Raw genomic sequence first — 18,924 nt, forward strand, 5'->3', positions numbered from 1 at the left:
TTTTAATTTCTAAGGGGTCTGTTGTTATTTCATCTTTACCATTTCTGACTGACGAGATTAGAGATTTTATTCTTTTTTTCTTGGTTAGGTTGGCCAAAGGTTTATCTATTTTATTGACCTTTTCAAAAAACCAACTTTTTGATTTATCGATCTGTTCTATAATCCTTTTGTTTTCAATTGCATTTAAGTGTGCTCTAATTTTGGTTATTTCTTTTCTTCTGCTAGATTTCGGATTGGATTGTTCTTCCTTTTCCAACTGCTTGAGCTGTCCCATTAAGTTGTTAATTTCCTCTCTTTCCGTTCTCTTGAGGAAGGCTTGCAATACTATAAATTTCCCTCTTGGGACTGCCTTTCTGGTATCCCAGAGGTTCTGATAACTCATGTCTTCATTATTGCTTTGTTCTAAAAATTTGGTAATTTCCTTCTTGATCTTGTCTCTGACCCACCTATCATTCAGTATAAGATTATTTAGCTTCCATGTTTTTGTACAAGACTACAAATTCCTGTTATTACTGAGTTCGACTTGCAAAACCCTATCTCTATAAATAAATAAATAAACTCAGCCAGGAATGGTAGTGTATGCATATAGTCCCAGCTACTTGGGAGGTTAAGGCAGGAGAACTGCTTAAGCCCAGGATTTGAGGTTGTAGTGATCTATGATGCTGCTGCTGCACTCTAGCCTAGGCAATAGAATAAGACTCTGTCTTAAATTTAAAAAGTAAATCTTATCCCAAAACATTATAACACAGACATCTAGAATATTGTTTGATCAATATTTGGGCACCATGGCCTAGCCAAGTTGACACATTAAATTAACCATCACAGAACTATCTGAATGATATCCAGCATTGCACTGAATAGAAATAAAAAGGTGGAGGAAATTCCTTTGATTATTGTTATGTTTCTTGGTGCTGAAAACTTTTCTATCAGCCCAATTTAAAAAAAAATTTAGCTAAAAAAAAATTTAGAGCTAAAAAAAGTTTAGCTCTAGCTTGAAGAAAGATCATTTTAAATTGGAGAAACAAAAAGAAAAAGGATGAAAACAGCCTTTAGGACTTATAGGATACCACCAAGCAAATCAATACATGTATTATGGGAGTTCTAGAAGAGGAGAGACAGAGAAGGGGCTAGAAAGATTATTTAAAGGAATAATGACAAAAACTCCTCAATCTCAGGTGATAAATAAACATCCAGGTCAATGAAGTCCAAAGAACTCCAACAGACTGAGCATAAAGAAGTCTTCACCAAGACACATTATAATAAAATTGCCCAATTTATATATTTTTTGCAGTTTTTTTAATTGAATGGTAACTATGTACAAATTGCCCAATTTAAAGACAGAGTTTTGAAAAAAGCAAGAGAAGAGTGACTTGTCTCTTATAAGAGAACTATTATAAGACTATCAGCAGATTTCTCTACAAGAACTTGAGACCAGTAGAGAGTAAGAGGATATATTCTAAGTGCCAAAAGAAAAAAATTTACCAACCAAGAATGCTGTACTATACCAAGCAATTCTATCCTTCATAAATGAAGGAGATTAAAAGCTTCCATGATGTGGCTCAGTGCCCATAGCACAGTGGTTATGGCTCCAGCCACATACACTGAAGTTGGCAGGTTTCAACCCAGCCTGGGCCAGCTAACCAACAATGAAAACTACAACAAAAAAGTAGCTGGGCATTGTGGCGGGTGCCTATATTCCCAGCTACTTGGGAGGCTGAGGCAAGAGAATCACTTACGCCCAAGAGTGGCAACAACATAGTGAGACTTTGTCTCAATAAATAAATAAGTAAAGAAAGAAAGAAAGAAAGAAAGACGCTTCCATGATGAAAGAGATGAAAAACTGAGGTAATTTATCCCTACTAAACTTGATTTACAAGAAATGCTAAAGGGTGTTCTTCAGGTTGAAACAGAAGAATGCAACATGAAGAATATATGGAAGTATTAAACTTGCTAGCAAAAGGGCATAGTCAAATTAGAATACCATAGTATTATAATGGTGTGTAAGTCACTTTTAACTCTAATTTAGAAACTAAAAGACTGAAGTATTAAAAATAACTATATCTATGGTAATATATTGCTTGGTACACAATATAAAAAGATATGATGTAAATTGTGACATAAATAACAGAAAAGGTTGGAAGGGAGCAGTGAAAATATAGAGTTTGTACATGTCAAATTTAAGTTGCTATCAATTTAAACTATTATGACAATAAGATGTTTTATGTAAGCCTCATGGTAGTCAGAAAGAAACAACTGGTAGTAGATACACAAAAAATGAAGAGAAAATAATTAGAGCATATCATCACAAAAAGTCATTAATTACAAAGAAATACACCAAGAGAATAATAAAGGAAGGGACTACAAAATATTCAGAAAACAATGAACAAATGCCAATAGTAAGTTGTTACCTATCAATAATTACTTAAAATTCAAATGGATTTAATTGTGCAATTAGAAGGCATAGACTGGCTGAATGGATTAAAAAATACACCAACTTAGGAGGAGCAAGATGGTGGCCAAGTAACAGCTTCCTTCAATTAGGCATGGTTATAGAGGCTTAAACATCATACTTACTACAACATTTATGAGGTCGTGATACACAGTGAGTCTGGGGAGAGAAGACTCCAGGCATATCTGGCTGGTGGGATCTGCCCAGAAATATCCCTTTTGGGACACAGGGAGTCAGTGGGAGACTTCTGGACCCCATGAGGGGGAAAAAAGCAGTGGAGAAGTAGACTCATTGAAACCCTAGTCCAGAGGCACAATAACTTAAAGAGCAAGAGGAAGTGAAAGGAAAGTTAGGGCAAGGAAACAGATAAAAGAAATCACTCATGAGGAAGAATCAGCAGAAAAATCCTGGCAACATGAAAAACCAGTCCAGAGCAATCCCCCCCAGGGACCATGAGGCAGCTACTGCAGAGGATTCCACCTATAAAGAAATGTTAGAAATGACAGAAAGGGAATTTAGAATACACATGATGAAAACAATGAAGGAAATGATGGAAACAATGAAGGAGACTGATGATAAAGTGGAAAATAACCAAAAGAAAATCCAAAAGCATAATCAAATAAGAGATGGATGATATAAAGAACATAGAAAGGATATAGCAGAGCTGAAGGAACTGAAGCAGTCAATTAGGGAACTTAAAGATGCAATAGAAAGTATCAACAACAGATTAGACCATGCAGAAGAAAGAATCTCAGAGGTAGAGGACAAGCTCTTGAGATATCTCAGGTAGTTAAAAAGGCAGAAAAGAAGAGAGAAAGCAGAATGTTCACTGACAGAATTATGGGACTTTATGAAGCATTCAAACATACAAGTTATAGGTATCCCAGAAAGGGAAGAAGAATGCCCCAGGGCAATGGAAGCCATACTAGAGAATATTATAAATGAAAATTTCCCAAATATCACCAAAGATTCTGACACATTCCTTTCAGAGAGATATCGAAACCAGGTCACCTCAACTAACTGAGCTTCTCCAAGACACATTGTGATGACCTGTCCAAAGTAAAGACAAAAGAATAGATTCTGCAAACTGCCAGGAGTAAGCACCAGTTGACCTACAGGGGCAAATCCATCAGGGTGACCGCAGACTTCTCTAATGAAACTTTCCAAGCCAGAAGACAATGATCATCTACCTTTAATCTACTTACACAGGACAATTTCCAGCCCAGAATTCTATATCCTGCTAAGCTAAGCTTTAAACGTGATGGAGAAATCAAATCATTTACTGAAATACTAACAGTGAGGAAATTTGCCACAACAAGACCAGTTCTACAGGAAATATTTCAACCAGTTCTACACATTGACCATCACAATGGATCAACAGCAAAGTAAGAATTCAAAAATTAAAGGACAGACCCTAACTTCCACACTGATGCAAAAGATAAAACTAAGCAATGGACTTTCAAAAATAAGATGAATAGAACACTACCACACTTATCAATTATCTCAATAAATGTCAATGGCTTGAATTCCCCACTGAAGAGACATAGATTAGCTGACTGGATTATAAATCACAAGCCATCCATTTGCAGTCTGCAGGAAACATACCTAGCTTCAAAAGACAAATTAAAACTCTGAGTTAAGGGATGGAAGACAATTTTTCAGATAAATGGAATTCAGAAGAAAAGAGGAGTTGCAATCTTATTTTCAGATACATAAGGATTTAAAGCAACTAAAGTCAAAAAAGGCAAAGATGGTCACTTTATATTGGTCAAGGGAAAAATATAACAAGAAGATATTTCAATTCTAAATATTTATGCACCCAATTTAAATGCTCCCAGATTCTTGAAACAGACCTTACTCAGTTTGAGCAATATGATATCCTACAATATCATAATAACAGGGAACTTTAACACTCCTCTTCCAGAACAACTGTGCTTGATAGATGTATATAGTACACTCCATCCCAAAGAGAAAGAATATACATTCTTCTCATTGCCCCATGGAACATTCTCCAAAATTGATCATATCCTAGGACACAAAACAAACCTCAACAGAATCAAAAGAATTGAAATTTTACCTTGTATCTTTTCAGACCACAAGGCACTAAAGGTGGAACTCAACTCCAACAAATACGTTCAACCCCATACAAAGGCATGGAAATTAAACAACCTTCTGTTGAATGACAGTTGGGTGCAGGAAGAAATAAAAGAGGAAATCATTAAATTCCTTGAGCACAACAACAATGAAGACACAAGCTACCAAAACCTGTAGGATACTGCAAAAGCAGTTTTGAGAGGAAAATTTATCACTTTAGATGCCTACATTTGAAATATAGGGGCTCGGCGCCTGTGGCTCAAGCGGCTAAGGCACCAGCCACATACACCTAAGGTGGCAGGGTCAAACCCCCAGCCCGGACCACCAAACAACAATGATGGCAGCAACCAAAAAATGGCCAGGCATTGTGGCGGGCGCCTGTAGTCCCAGCTACTTGGGAGGCTGAGGCAGGAGACTCGCTTGAGCCCAGGAGTTGGAGGTTGCTGTGAGCATGATGCCATGGCACTCTACCCAGGGGGATAGCTTGAGGCTCCGTCTCAAAAAAAAAAAAAAAAAGAAATATAGGAAGAGAGTGCATCAACAAACTCACAGGTCATCTTATGGAATTGGAAAAAGAAGAACAATCTAAGCCTAAACCCAGCAGAAGAAAAGAAATATCCAAAATTAAATTAGAGATCAATGAAATTGAAAACAAAAAATCATTCAGAAAATTAATGAAACAAGCAGTTAGTTTTTTGAAAAAATGACCACTGAGGTGAACAAATGAAAAGATGTCCAAGAAGCCAAAGGAAGAAAGTATTTCAAGAAGGGAGGGGTGATTGTATCAATTCTGCTGGTAGGTCAAATGTGATAAGGACTAAAAATAACCACCGGATTCAGCAACATGGAGGCATTGGACACCTTGACAAAAGCTCTTCTCGTGTTGTGTGTGGAGCTTCTAAAAGCTTGCTTGAAATGAGTTCAAGAGAGAAAGGGAAAAGAGAAATTGGAGGGAGAGAGCAGAGATATCTCAAAGAGTTTTGCTGTTAAGAGGAGCAGAGAAACGAGATGATAATAGGAAGTGGAGGTGTGGGGTCAAGAGAAAACTTATTAAAAGAGCCGTAATAACATTTTGCACAGGGAAAGGTAAGAAATGCAAATTTAGATGGCAATGATATAACATTTATATCCATGAAATTTGTGAATGTAAAAAATAATACTAGTGCTTGAAAATGTTGCACTAAGGTGAACACTTACAGATATTAATAGTGGGAAGGTGTCAGTACTACCTTTTGACTGGAAAAAATTAAGAAACTTAGAAAGTTCATATGTTTTGAGTGATCATTATATTGGAAAATATCAACAATGGGTGTGTATTCCCAACCCAGGCATTGTGCAGGTAAATTAATTAGCATTTTATGGCAAGATGTAGAGAGAAGTCCCCCGGCCTCACCAATACACACACAATGTGAGATCAAAATGTCTGAGTGAGGGAAGGTCACATCCAACCATCTGGAAACAGAATAGCCTCTTTCCAGATTCACTATACATACATAAGGCTTATTTTCATAAAGCTGATCCAGTCTTGCTCATAGCTTGCTTCATGTCTGCTGAGACCACACAGCATGGCAACAAGACACAGTTCAAGAGGCATAAACAAAATCATCATTATCTTCTTCAGACTGAGTACATTCTTTGACTCTAGGCTATGGAACCAGATGTGAGATCATTTTACTGAAGTCTCCACAAGTCAAATAAGACTTCACACTAGCTTGTGCTGTATTGTCCAATACTGTTACCATTAGCCTCATGAGACTTTAAGTTAATTAATATCAAATAAAATTAAAAATTCAGTTTTTCAGTTGTGCTATCCACATTTTAGGTGATAGTAGTCACATTTGGCTATTGGCTACCATATTGGACAGTGCAGATATAAGACATTTCATCACCGCAGAAGGTTCTACTGGATAGTGCTGAGCTGTAGAGCTTATCATGACCTTCTTGGTCCAGGCATTATGATTCTGGTGATATTTCCTATGGCAGTAATCAATGGCACAAAAAAATTTATGTTAAAAGCAATAATTTGCCATTCCATAATAGCAAAATGCTAAAAAACCTTCAATGTCCAACAAGAGAGGAAAGATTACATATACTGTAGTGCATGCATTGAGGGGAATATCGCATTTTCAGTTGAGGGAATAAAATGGAGCCATGAAATCATATTTAAAATGTTTTCATTATCTATAAAAATGATATGAAATGAAAAGCCTAAGAATAAAAAAATCTGTGTATAATAGAATCCTAATTACTAAAGAATCTAATTAAAAAAGACTGAAAGGAAACATTCTTCAAATATTAGCTATGATTGTATCTAGGTGGTGGGACATTAATAATTGTAATTATTTTCTTTATGTATTGATGAATTTTTAAATTTTTTACTATTATTTTATGAGAAGAGGTTTTATTAAGTTAAAGGATGGTCACTCATATATACCAAGTGCTCAGTATATGGTAGTTGAATGAATGATTTATAAACACTTGAAAGACTGAAGGAATAAATCCAATTTTTCCCAACTTTGCATTTTCCCTAAGTTTCTCCTGCCTCATTCATCATTCTAGCACTTCCTCACGGAGGGAATGAATCAAGAAAAGATAAAATTTGGAAGAAAGCAAATAAATTTTCATGTTGAATTGGGGTTGGACCTTGAGGTTCCGCCCAAGTTGATGCTAATCACTTTTGACATTTCTTCAGGAAATAGTAAATATACTACTTTCCCCAGTTGATTTAAACATGACTGCTTTGATGTACTTAGAGTCTTGATTTTTTCCTTTCTGGCTATTGTTTTATTTAAAATGTATTCATTGAGAGCGTCCTATGTACCTGGTTGTGTTCCTGCCTCCGCATCTCCTTTCATCTTATCCACCTCATGGGAAGTGACTAAGATCTCTGCTAAAGGCTGTATTTATATCCCTAATGTTTCTAATTTCACTTGGGCTTCCAGAGATGTAAGGTAGCTTTAATTGTTTTTTCCAGTGCTGAGTTAACAGAGTTTCAAAATCTCTTGCAGCTCATTAGCGTTCCATAGATTGTGCAGAATACAATACGATGATTTCATAAATGTCTTATTAAGTTAAAAATAAAGTGAGTTAAAATTGTTAGATTAGTGGCTTGAAAGATGAAAACTTTTTAGATATCTGAGTGGTTTTGACTAAATATCCATTTGCTCTCCAGGACTGAGCTTATTCCATAGCTTAGATTTTTCTCCACGTTGTCTCTCTTTTGATTCTATACAAGATCTTTGGGACAGGAAAAAAAGAAAGGGTAAGAAAATAGACTGATATGAATCATGAAACATTGGAAACAGACAATTTTCTTTTTCTTTTTTTTTTTTTGCATTTTTTGGCTGGGGCTGGGTTTGAATCCGCCTCCTCTGGCATATGGGGTCAGTGCCCTACTCCTTTGAGCCACAGGCACTGCCTGAAACAGAGAATTTTGATGAGGTTTGATTCCCCAAAAGACTGATCTGTTCTTTGAAATTTATTTTTTAATTGATAAAAATTGTATATATTGATGGCATACAACATGATGTTTTGATATTGTGGAATGGCTAAGTCAAGTTATATAACATATGTATTACCTCACATACTTCATTTTGCAATGAGAGCACTTAAAATCTACTCTCTTATTAATGCATTGTATCTTTCAAGTCTGCAATATATTGTTATTGTAGGTGAACTGCAGTCACCTATAGATACGAATGTCTTGTAGATCTCTTGAACTTATCCTTCCTGTCTAACTGAAATTTTATGCCCTTTGACCAATATGTTCCCATGATCTGATTTTCTTTTCTTTTCTTTTTTTAACTCAAAGAATTTGTTTTATTATATCATATGGGCTGGGATTGATGAGAAGATGTAGTGAGCAGCCACTGCCATCGGATGCCCATCCCAATGGCCATGAATGTGCCAAAGGTTCCACCACTCTGCATCATGGTTTTCCCAATGCCGCCCATCAGCTCCTGACCTTGCATTCCCATCCTGAGGAAGAAACCAAGATGGGGCCGTTTGGGAACAAAAACACAGGGAAGAGTGTTAACTGCCCCATTCAATCTCCTAATGATGAGCAAAGCACTGGCACTCTGAATCTATTACTTGTCTAGATATTATCTTGTCCCACCTTAGTTGGGTAATGACAAGGAAAAGGACCCAACAGTTATCTAGATCATTTTTTCTTATGATACAAATATCAATTTGCAGTTTGTGGGAAGCAACAGATGTAAAGTAAAGTACATGGGCAGGGAAACCAACTTTAGGGCTGGTTTTGCCTCTAAGGTATGTATGTTTCAACAGAGACAGTTATCTTGCTGGTTTTCGGGTGTTAAATGAGTTTGGAGTCAGGCCTGGGTTCAAGACCCATTCCTGCAATTTACAGTCTGTGTCAAATGTAAGATGGACATCTCAAGATTGTCTACAAGATTTTTTTTTTTACACCAGTACAGTATTTAGCACAGTGGTTAATGTAAAGTTCTCAGTAAATTGTTAACAGTTTGGGAGAATGAAAGTAACAGCTTTTAGGCCGGATACAGGTGGCTCACACCTGTAATCCCAGTGCCCTGGGAGGTGGAGGCAAGTGCATCACCTGAGTCTGGTCTCTGGAGTTTGAGAACAGCCTGAGCAAGAGAGACCGCATCTCTAAAAATAGCCAGGCATTGTGGTGGGCGCCTATTGTCCCAGCTCCTAGGGAGGCTGAGGCAAGAGAATCACTTGAGCCCAAGAGTTTGTGGTTGCTGTGAGCTATGATGCGACAGCACTCTACCAAGGCAACAAGGTGAGACTGTGTCTCAAAAAAAAAAAAAATACAAAACCCAAAAAACAAAACAAAACATGTGAAAATGTGAAATGACCTTCAGAGTGTAACGCTTATCTGAATTATCTCTGCATCCTGTTTCCCAGGATAATAAACGGCTCAACAAATTTGTTTTGTTGTCCCCAATTGTGGGCGGCGCCTGTGGCTCAGTGGGTAGGGCGCCAGCCCCATATACAGAGGGTAGCGGGTTCGAACCCACCCCCCGGCAAAATTGCAACAACAACAAAAAATAACAGCAGTATTACAAAGTTACTGAGCATTTAGTATGTGCCACATAGTGTGCAAAGTCTGCTGATTACAGTTCTATAAGGTAGGTGTTAACTGTCTTCATACTACACCTAAGGAAACTCAGTATTTAACTTGCCTAAAGTCACAGGACAAGTAGGTAAAGAGCCTGAAAGCACTTTTAAACTCAGATTAAGCTATGACGCTTCCAACCTGCCCTTGCGGACTGAAGGTAGTTAGGAAATGGGTCTCTCTCACTAAAGGACAGGCAGGGAAGTGGAAAAACTCGGCTCAGTTCAGGGTCCCGGCAGACTGGGGTGTGGGTGGGAAGGTCCAGTAGTCCCGCCCAGAGATCACCACCCGACTCCCTCACCTGAGACAGGAAAAGGTCCCTACGAGTGCCCCGGCCACCATGCCTATGGCACAACCCATCACAAAGCCCATCTTCACACGATTGAAGCAGCTTGGCTGAGATTGTCCGTAGGGACCCACAGCCACTGGCATCTTGCTCGCGGCCTCGGTAGCTCAGCTCCTGATCTGGTTTCTTATCTCTTGTATTAAACATATTGGTGCAATGACATATTTGACCTTTGAATAATATATATGTTTATGAAAGCACAGAAGCCACCAATTCTTTTTCTTATTCAATAGGCATTAAGAGGGTTTCTTCAGAAACAATTAGAACCATATGCCAAGATTTGTACATGAGGTTATTGATTACAACATTAATTTTAATATGGAAAAATGAATTACTTGTATGAATTATGTTACATCAGTACACTGAGATATTATATAGTCATGAAAAATGAAGTTTCAGATTGGATCAAGATAGCAGACTCCACACATATGCCTTCCCTTCCTTGGGCTACCAAAATTGGGGAATGGGAGTAGAGATTTGTGTGAATGTGTATTTTAAGATTAATGACACCATAGCCCTGGAATGCAGAAAGAAAGTCATCAGCAGAGCAGAAATATTGAGAAATCTCTGAAAGATAGAAAGTGGATGAGATCTAATTGATGAAGAAATACATGTAATTTACCCAGATTTGCTAAAAGTCTCTTATAATGCTGCACTATAGTATTGCTCTATGTGTTATATGGGCCTGATGGTGATGATGTCCCCAAAACTTTGGAATTAAGGTGATCCTTTGAGTTTTACAAAATCATGCACAGTGAAAGAATATCCCGCTGTGGGATGAAACCAAGAGCTTGTCTGACTGAATATGTATGACTGAAAAGGAGCACAGCAGGTTTCTGGACTGCTAAAATGTCTTCCTTTCTGATCTGGCTGCTGTTAAATGAGCAGGTTCTACTTGTGAAAATTCATTCAAATGTGCTCATTTTTCTATTTTTTCCTTCAATAAAAATTAATGTAAATACTAACATAGACTAAGGCTCCCTCTGCCCACCTGCATCACTGCTTCCCAATTAGTAATATAATACAAGCTTAAACAGCCAGTAGGCAGTTTATCTTTTGGAAATCTCTTGCAGAGAAATGCCTTTTGCTACCCAAGAGGCTTTAATTTTAAGGAAGAAAAATCCATTTAAGGTAAATCTAGATAAGGAACGGCCAGTTGAGGCCAATATACAGCCTTTATTACTGATGGAGACCAGGCTGGAGGACATGACTTTCAGTCTGTTGGCTGAGCATACTTGCTAATTCCAACTTTGGGAGTCAGTTGACTTACCCTAGACCTGGTCTTATGCTGGACCTGGTGGACCCCACCTGGAGGGGCAGCAGCACATGCCTTCCACATAAGGGGCAGCACATGCCTTCCACATAAGCTGGATTCAGGTTCCCTGTAGGCAACTCCCTTCCAGGAGCAGGAACAAGCCCTGCATAGCCAGTTATTCTTCCCAAATTTACAAGTTAGATAACTCACCTCTCCAGAGTGGAGAGGCCAGGATGGTATTCGGAAAAATTGCTCACCGTGGAAACCAGGAATAGGAACAATGTTCTTTCTCTCTAAAGCTATGACTGGGAAATGGAGAACCCCCAGGGACGGGAGTTACTCCCATCCTCTCAAGTGTTCTCATCCCAACTTCTTTCAGCACATCTGCTGACTTTCTTCCCATTCTCCCTTGGCTGCTGCTGCTGCTTCTTGCTCATGGCCTGATATGGTGGCCTCATTCCCCAAGTTTACCTTGCTATCCTCCTTGGCTCCCGCAGCATCTCCACTCCAAATTTACAGGAGATGAATCTGATAGTCCAGCTCGTCATTTAAAGCCAGCCTGCCCAAGACTCAGGCAACAGCCAGTCGATTCATTCAGACGCTCAGCCACACTAACAAAACTCACAGGAGCTATCACTTCTGAGGTTTATCTTACAAGGGTACAAGTGAATCTTTCTAAGAGCAGAATGTGAACATTTTAAAATAATAACTAAGAAAATGACACGAAGGCTATGTTAACCAGTTTGATGGAAGTGTTTTGGATTGTGTGTGAAAATTCCACACTGTACCCCAGAAGTGCATTAATGTACATAGTTACCATTCAATAAAAAAAAAAAAGCAATAAATTTCAAATTAAAAAAATACAAAAAAAAACCTCACAGGAGCCTACTGTATAAATCTAAAGCCACTTCACTGATTTTTAAAGGAAGATGTTACTTTTTAGTGACTCAGATATTCATATCTTTGAGGGACCATAGTGGAAATGTGAATTAGGGATAATAAGAATTATTGATAATTTGTTAGATGAGATAATGCCTTTTTTCTTTTTGTTAAGTGGCATATCTTAAGGTCTATAATTTATTGTAAAATAATTTAGGATAAAAAAGTATAGAATGAAGGGAGGTATCTATTTTTGTGAGCAGTTTAGCAGCTTCTCACAAAATTATACATAGAGTTACCATGACCCCGAAATTCTGCTCCTAGGTATCTACCCAAAAGAAATGAAAACAGATATTTACTTCAAAACTTGTACATAGATGTTCATAACAGTGTTATTCAGAATAGTCAAAAAGTTGAAAAAACCCAAATGTCTATCAATGATTAATACATAAGCAAAGTGTGGTATAACCCTACAATGGAATACTATTTGGAAATAAAGATTAACAAAATATTAGTACATGCTATGACGTTGATGAACCTCCAAAACATTACACTCAGTGGCAGAAGCCAGACACAAAAGAACACATATTATGTGATTCCATTTGTGCAAAATGTTCAGAAAAGGCAAATCTACAGAGACAGAGTAATGGTTGTGCAGGCCTAGGGATCTTATATAGTCATGAGAGTTCCATAAATTGTGCAGAACACAGTACCAAGTGTGTAGGGATGGGAATGGGGAGTCACTGTAAATGTGTACCAGGTTGTACTTTCTGTTGGGGGGCCTAACGCAGCCACACACAAACCCTTTCCCCTCTCCCTTCTCCTCTCCTCCTAAGACAAAGACAAAGGATCTGGCTAGCCCACCCTCTGAGAAGTTCCCTCCCTAACTTTCCAGGCAAGCTGTGGATTTTGCCCACTCCCTATGGCCCCATATAAAAGGGGTCTCTAAGTGCCCCCCCCAACCCTGTGCAGATGCCACCTTTGCACTGCTCAGGCAGGTCACCCTCCCTGTCTTCTGAACATCTCCATTGTGGCTCATAGCTGGGTGCCATCCTTTACACCTGTCACTTGGTCAAACAAATGCTCTGTTTCCACTTCATGGGTACCTACCATGAGCTGGGCATTATGATTGGTGCTAGGCTCATCACCTAGAGACCAACCAATGGTCAGAAAATGTGTATTCTTGTCCTAGCTCTGATATTGACAGGCCAGGTGACCTTGGCCCATCACTTGGTATTTTACTGTTTCATTTAAGTGCCTTACTCTAATAATGGAGAGGGGCCTTTGCCTCTCCCTTTGACTCCTCCAAACAGAGGGGAGAAGTGTGTTTTGTGATGCCTCATTTTTAAAAACCAATTTTTATTGCTTACCTTTTAATGGCCAGGTACAAATGTTTATAGTTCTGGCATAGCACTTATCACAGTGTATGACAGTTCATCTCTTTACATGTCTGTCCACACTGTGAGTTTCTCATGTACATGGAGGCTTTGTCTGTGTGTGAGTTCCAGCGCCTGGCACACTGTCTTTCTGGCCTGGAGTGAGCACTCAGTAAGCATTTGGTGAGAGAATAAATGAGTCTCATTGGTAAATGGAGTTCCTAGCAGACACTCTTGGTACCCTGCTCAACCCCCTTGGCGTTCACCTCCCAAATTAGGCTCCTTGTTGAAAACAATGGTAACTCTGAGCTCTTGCTGGCTGAGGGAGAACCCTGGCCACAAAGACAAGAAAAGGTAGAAATGCAGAAGAGTTAAGGGCTATGACGCTGCCCTCAGTCAAGAGGGGACAGGGAGTTGTGAATAAGATCCCAACTTCTTCAGCTTTGGTTGGGGTAACTGAGGCCTGTATGTGATTTCTCATAATCTGCAGGGGATTTGAGCTCCCGTTTCCCAGGGAATACTGGATGACTTCACACCCTGAATTGGTGTCCTTCCCATTCTAGTCCACTTCTCCATTCCCAGCCTGTGCTTTGTAGGATAACCTCCAAGTGAAATATATGCACTTAGCTCCCTGCCTTGGGGCTTGCTTCTAGGGAACACAAATCCTGCCTACCTCGAAGGATTGTTGTGAAAATCAAATGAAAAACACTTAGAAAAAGCTTTTTTTGTTTGTTTCTTGTCGTTCAGGTTAAAAAAACTTTGTGGTCTGAAAATTTAAGTTACTCTGGGAATGAGTTGATCATAAGAGGAGTGTGGTAGGTTCAATAACGGTCCCCTCGGGGCAGTGCTTGTGGTTCAAAGGAGTAGGGTGCTGGCCCCATATACCAGAGGTGACGGGTTTGAACCTGGCACTGGCCAAAAACTGCAAAAAAAAAAAAAAAAGAAAAAAGAAAGAAAGAAAAGAAAAGAAAAAGAAAAAAATGATGTTTTTAGGGAGGGGAGATGGGGGGATCAGTGGAGGGACAGTAATTGGTGGGACCATACCTACAGTGCATCTTACAAGGGTACATGTGAAATTTACTAGGTGTAGAATATAAATGTCTTAACACAATAACTAAGAAAATGCCGTGAAGGCTGTATTAACAAGTTTGGTGAAAATATTTCAAATTGTATGTAAAACCAGCACATAGTACTCCATGATTGCATTAATGTACACAGCTATTATTTAATAATAATAAACGGCCCCCTAGGCTATCTAGGTCCTAATCCCCCAAACTGTGAATGTACTTACTATGGCAAAAGGGACATTACAAATGTGATTAAGGACCATGAGATAGTGAGATTACCCCAGCAGGCTCTAAATGTAATCACTAGCGTTCTTGTAAAACGGAGGTGGAGAGAGAGGTTTAGACAGACGGGGGCGATGTGAGTGCTGAAGCAGGATGCTACACTGCTGGCTTTGGAGATGGAGGAAGAGGCCGTGAGCCTAAGGTGACCAGACGTCCCGCTTTTGGTGGGACAGTCCTGATTTTTAACAATTTGTCCCTCGGCCTGCGGCGTTTTAAAAAGTCTGATTTTTGGAATGAATGCACAAGCTAGGGAATGCAGGAGAACAGGAAGGGAACATACGGTTTTCCGCTGCCATGTGGCTATTTCACCAGGATATGAGTTTCATGTTATTTTTGTTAATTTTATAATGTTAAACTTTAATAATAACAAATAATTGTTGAGGACCAGGTTATTATCGAGAACTGCTTATCAAAGTTTGCATTGTTGTCAGGCCCCACCCCGCCCTGCCCCCCTCAATGGTGTCCCGCTTCACCAGTGTTAAAATCTGGTCACCTTACATGAGCCAAGGAATGCAGCTTTAGAGGCCAGTAAAGGTAAGAAAACGGATTCTTTCTTAAGGGCACTGCCCTGCAAACACCTAGATTAAGGCTCAGTGAACTTGATTTTGGACTTCTGACCTCTGAACTGTGAGAAAATAAAAAGTGCGTTGTTTTAGGCTGCTGTATATATACATGGTAATGTGTGCCAGCAGCCCGAGGAAGCACAGGGAGGGTTCTGCATGTCACTCCCAACCGGTCCAGCAGGTAGCAGCATGGGTGAAGGTGTAGTTGTAATTCCCATCCCCCCCCAGAGAATCATCCTGCTAACTTTTCACCTGCTGTCCTGGGGGGAAGTAAGACCCATTTGTGCTGTCTTCACCCCTTTGGAGGCCAGTCTTTAACCACATACCCATGAGGAATTTACCCTGTGTTTCAAGGACAACAGAAAGAAAGTGTCAGGGTTTTTATGGGCTAATGGAAGTAAATCAACAAGCACTAAAATGAAATCATAAATATGCATTGAGAAAGCTGAGTCAAGGAACCCCAAAGGCTAGCCCAGTTCCCTGCTGGTATTAAAATTAACTTAATGATGAACCGCGTTGCTTCTTGTGTCAAGACTCATATCCCAAAACCAGCAATAGGATTTTTATTGTTGTTGTGGACTCTGTATTTATATTATTATATTATTTAGTATTGTCTGTTCCACTAGTACAGTAGTCCTCAACTGGGGGCACTTTTGACCCCCCTACTTCTCATTTGGACATATCTAGAAATTTGGAAATATCTAGGAAAAAGAAGGAAAAAAAACATTGCTTTGTTTATTTATTTGTACCCAGACCCTATTTCTCATTTGGAAATATCTAGAGACATTTTTGATTTTCACAACTTGGAGGTGCTCCTGGCATCTAGTCAGCAGAGGCCAAGGTTGTTGCCAAATATCTTGCACTGCATAAAACAGCCCCCACAACAAAAGTATCTTTATCAAAATCAGAATACATAATGAAGAAAAAGCCCCTTTATTTTACTACTTCCTGTGGTGGAAGAATTATCTGGCAGAAAATGTCAATGGTACTGAGGTTGAGAAACTCTGCACTAATATTATTATACAAGGACATTATAAAAGTATTAGAAAATACAGACAAGTATAATAAAGAATAATCATTGGCCAGGCACAGTGGTTCACTCTTGTAATCCTGGCACTCTGGGAGATTGAGGCAAGAGGATCACTTGAGGTTAGGAGTTTGAAACCAGCCTGAGTAAAGAGTAAGACCTAGATGGGAACTGTGAAGGGCACCTGTAGTCCCAGCTACTCACGAGGCTGAGGTAAGAGGATCACTTGAGCACAAAAGTTTAAGGTTACTGTGAGCTATGATACCATAGTACTCTAGCCTGGGACAACAGAGTGAGACTCTGTCTAAAAAAAAGAAAAAAGAGGGCAGTGCCTGTGGCTCAAGGAGTAGGTGGCCAGCCCCATATGCTGGAGGTGGTGGGTTCAAACCCAGCCCCAGCCAAAAACTGCAAAAAAAAAAAAAGAAGAAGAAGGAAGAAAAGAATAATTATTATTCATAATTTCACTATGCAGAAATAATAACTATGGAAAACTAAAAATTTATGAAAAGAAAATATCTTCATCAAAATCAGAATCCATAATAAAAAAAGCACCCCCCTTTTCTTACTACTTGCAGTGCTGGTGAGTGACCTGTCCTCATTTCTTCAAAGCCATCAGAATGTATGGAAACTTGTCCAACTTTTTCAGACTCCTGGAAAATGTATCATTTCGTATTTGAGTAGGCTGTCAGCTTCTATCGAAAACTGAATGAAACACAAGAAAACTCTTGAAATCATTAACAATCTGTCTCAGAAATCTTGGGGGGGAACCTAGCCTGACACCGTTTTTCTGGGGGAAAAATTTGGCAGATTATACTGAAATCCTTTTAAAAGTTTATATTCTCTGAGTTGGCAATTCTACTTCCAAGAATTTATGCTAAATAATCAGACAAATGTGCAAAGATGTTTTGTATGTTGTTCACTGCTGTGCTATATTGTTTTTCATTGCGAAGAATTGGAAAGACCTAAATTGGAAATGACTAATAACTTTGGATTAGGTTGATTACATTCTAGTACACCTGTGCAATAAAAATCAGGAAGTCATTTAAAAAGACAATGTTCTTCAACTCATCCAGGTTAATAAAAAAGATATAAAGTCTCCATTTTTTTTCCCATCTTTTTTTTTTAATGGCCGAATAGTACTACAGTGTATTAATCCATTCATGTGTTGCTGGGCATTTGAAATAAAAAATGAAAAGGAAATGACAACATATACCTATATAATAATTACTTACATGAAAAGATACCCATAAATATCCTAGAGATGTCCAAACTGTGGCCCAGAGGCCACATGCTGACTTTGTGAGGATATTTTTTGCATATCCGTGGTGTTAGATATCACAAAAAATAGGCATGGATCTTTTCTCTTTGTTAATCAGCTTTCATTAGCATTTATTTATTTAATATGTGGCTCAAGACAACTCTTCTTCCAATGTTCAGTAGAGAAAAAAAAAAAAAGGTTAGACACCCGGGTGATGTAGTCAGTGAAAACTGCAAGGAAGACACGGAAGGCTACTGTGTTAACACCATGCGTGATTGCCAGCAAGCAAGGCAGTAGGGATGGAACTCACTGGGAGAAGGGTCAGAAGAGGACCTTACCCTCTCCTGGGAGCAGCATGATTGGGCCATTGTACAGTTAGACACACTTGGGGACCATGCTCTAACAGAGTGACCTCATCCCCTGTTGCTCTCCTTTTTAATGGGCTGCAAGAAGTGATTTTGTCACTGGGTAACAAATACTTTGCATTCAGGTGCTAAGAGCTGTGCTTAGGTGAAGCTCTTTAGGGAGCTTTGTGAAGCACCTGGAGTCTTTGGCACCCATGCCAATACAGGCTTACATTGGCCCACACACTCCTGAGCACTTGACATGTAGTCACCACCAGCCCAGAGTCTTGAGGGTCAGCAGCCCTGCCTTCCCTCTCACTTAATCGAAGCAGCTGGCTTTATCCAGTCTTCAAATGAGCGGTTGAACCATATGATCTCTAAGGACCCTTTGAACTCTAAGTATTTTATGATTTTAATATTTTAATTACTGTCAAAGGCAATTTCACAAAGGTTGTCACAAAGGACTTGTACATTTCCCTGGCTATAATATCATCAGACCACTAGGGAGGGGAGTCTCAGGATTAGACACCACTTTCCTGTTTTTCTCCCTCCTTTTCCTAGGTTTTCTCTCTGCCTCTTAGAAGATTTATGTGGCTCAATTAACTCAGATCAAGTCAAGTGCTTTCAAGAATTGGAGAGTAGGCTCAGCGCCTGTGGCCCAAGTGGCTAAGACACCAGCCACATACACCTAAGGTGGCGGGTTTGAATCCAGCCTGGGCCCGCCCAAACAACAATGATGGCTGCAACCAAAAAATAGCCAGGCGTTGTGGTGGGCGCCTGTGGTCCCAGCTACTTGGAAGGCTGAGTCAGGAGATTCGCTTGAGCCTAGGAGTTAGAGGTTGCTGTGAGCTGTGATCCCATAGCACTCTACCTAGGGGGA

General features: G+C 39.3%; 1 protein-coding gene and 1 pseudogene across 1 annotated transcript; both read right to left on the bottom strand.

The window, feature by feature from the left end:
• Positions 1 to 8,346: 8,346 nt before the first annotated feature.
• On the bottom strand, positions 8,347 to 10,094 carry LOC100963889 (reactive oxygen species modulator 1-like). The gene is made up of 2 exons (XM_003800290.3): positions 9,949 to 10,094; positions 8,347 to 8,521 (listed from the first exon to the last, which is right to left on the bottom strand). Exons 1-2 carry the CDS (start codon positions 10,077 to 10,079, stop codon positions 8,371 to 8,373), a joined length of 282 nt encoding a protein of 93 aa, XP_003800338.1. The 5' UTR covers positions 10,080 to 10,094; the 3' UTR covers positions 8,347 to 8,370.
• A 3,068-nt stretch (positions 10,095 to 13,162) lies between these two features.
• Positions 13,163 to 18,924, bottom strand: part of LOC100950042 — a 40,132-nt pseudogene continuing 34,370 nt past the window's right edge.

This window comes from Otolemur garnettii, unplaced genomic scaffold, assembly GCF_000181295.1.
Source record: "Otolemur garnettii isolate 467f Iridium unplaced genomic scaffold, OtoGar3 scaffold00172, whole genome shotgun sequence".
NCBI lineage: Eukaryota > Metazoa > Chordata > Mammalia > Primates > Galagidae > Otolemur > Otolemur garnettii.

Excerpts from the sequence above, each read along its gene's own strand:
- LOC100963889 (XM_003800290.3), bottom strand. The coding sequence starts at position 10,079 with ATGCCAGTGGCTGTGGGTCCCTACGGACAATCTCAGCCAAGCTGCTTC. Across the intron at positions 8,522-9,948 it reads GGGACCTTTTCCTGTCTCAG|GATGGGAATGCAAGGTCAGG; the intron begins GTGAGGGAGTCG and ends TTTCTTCCTCAG.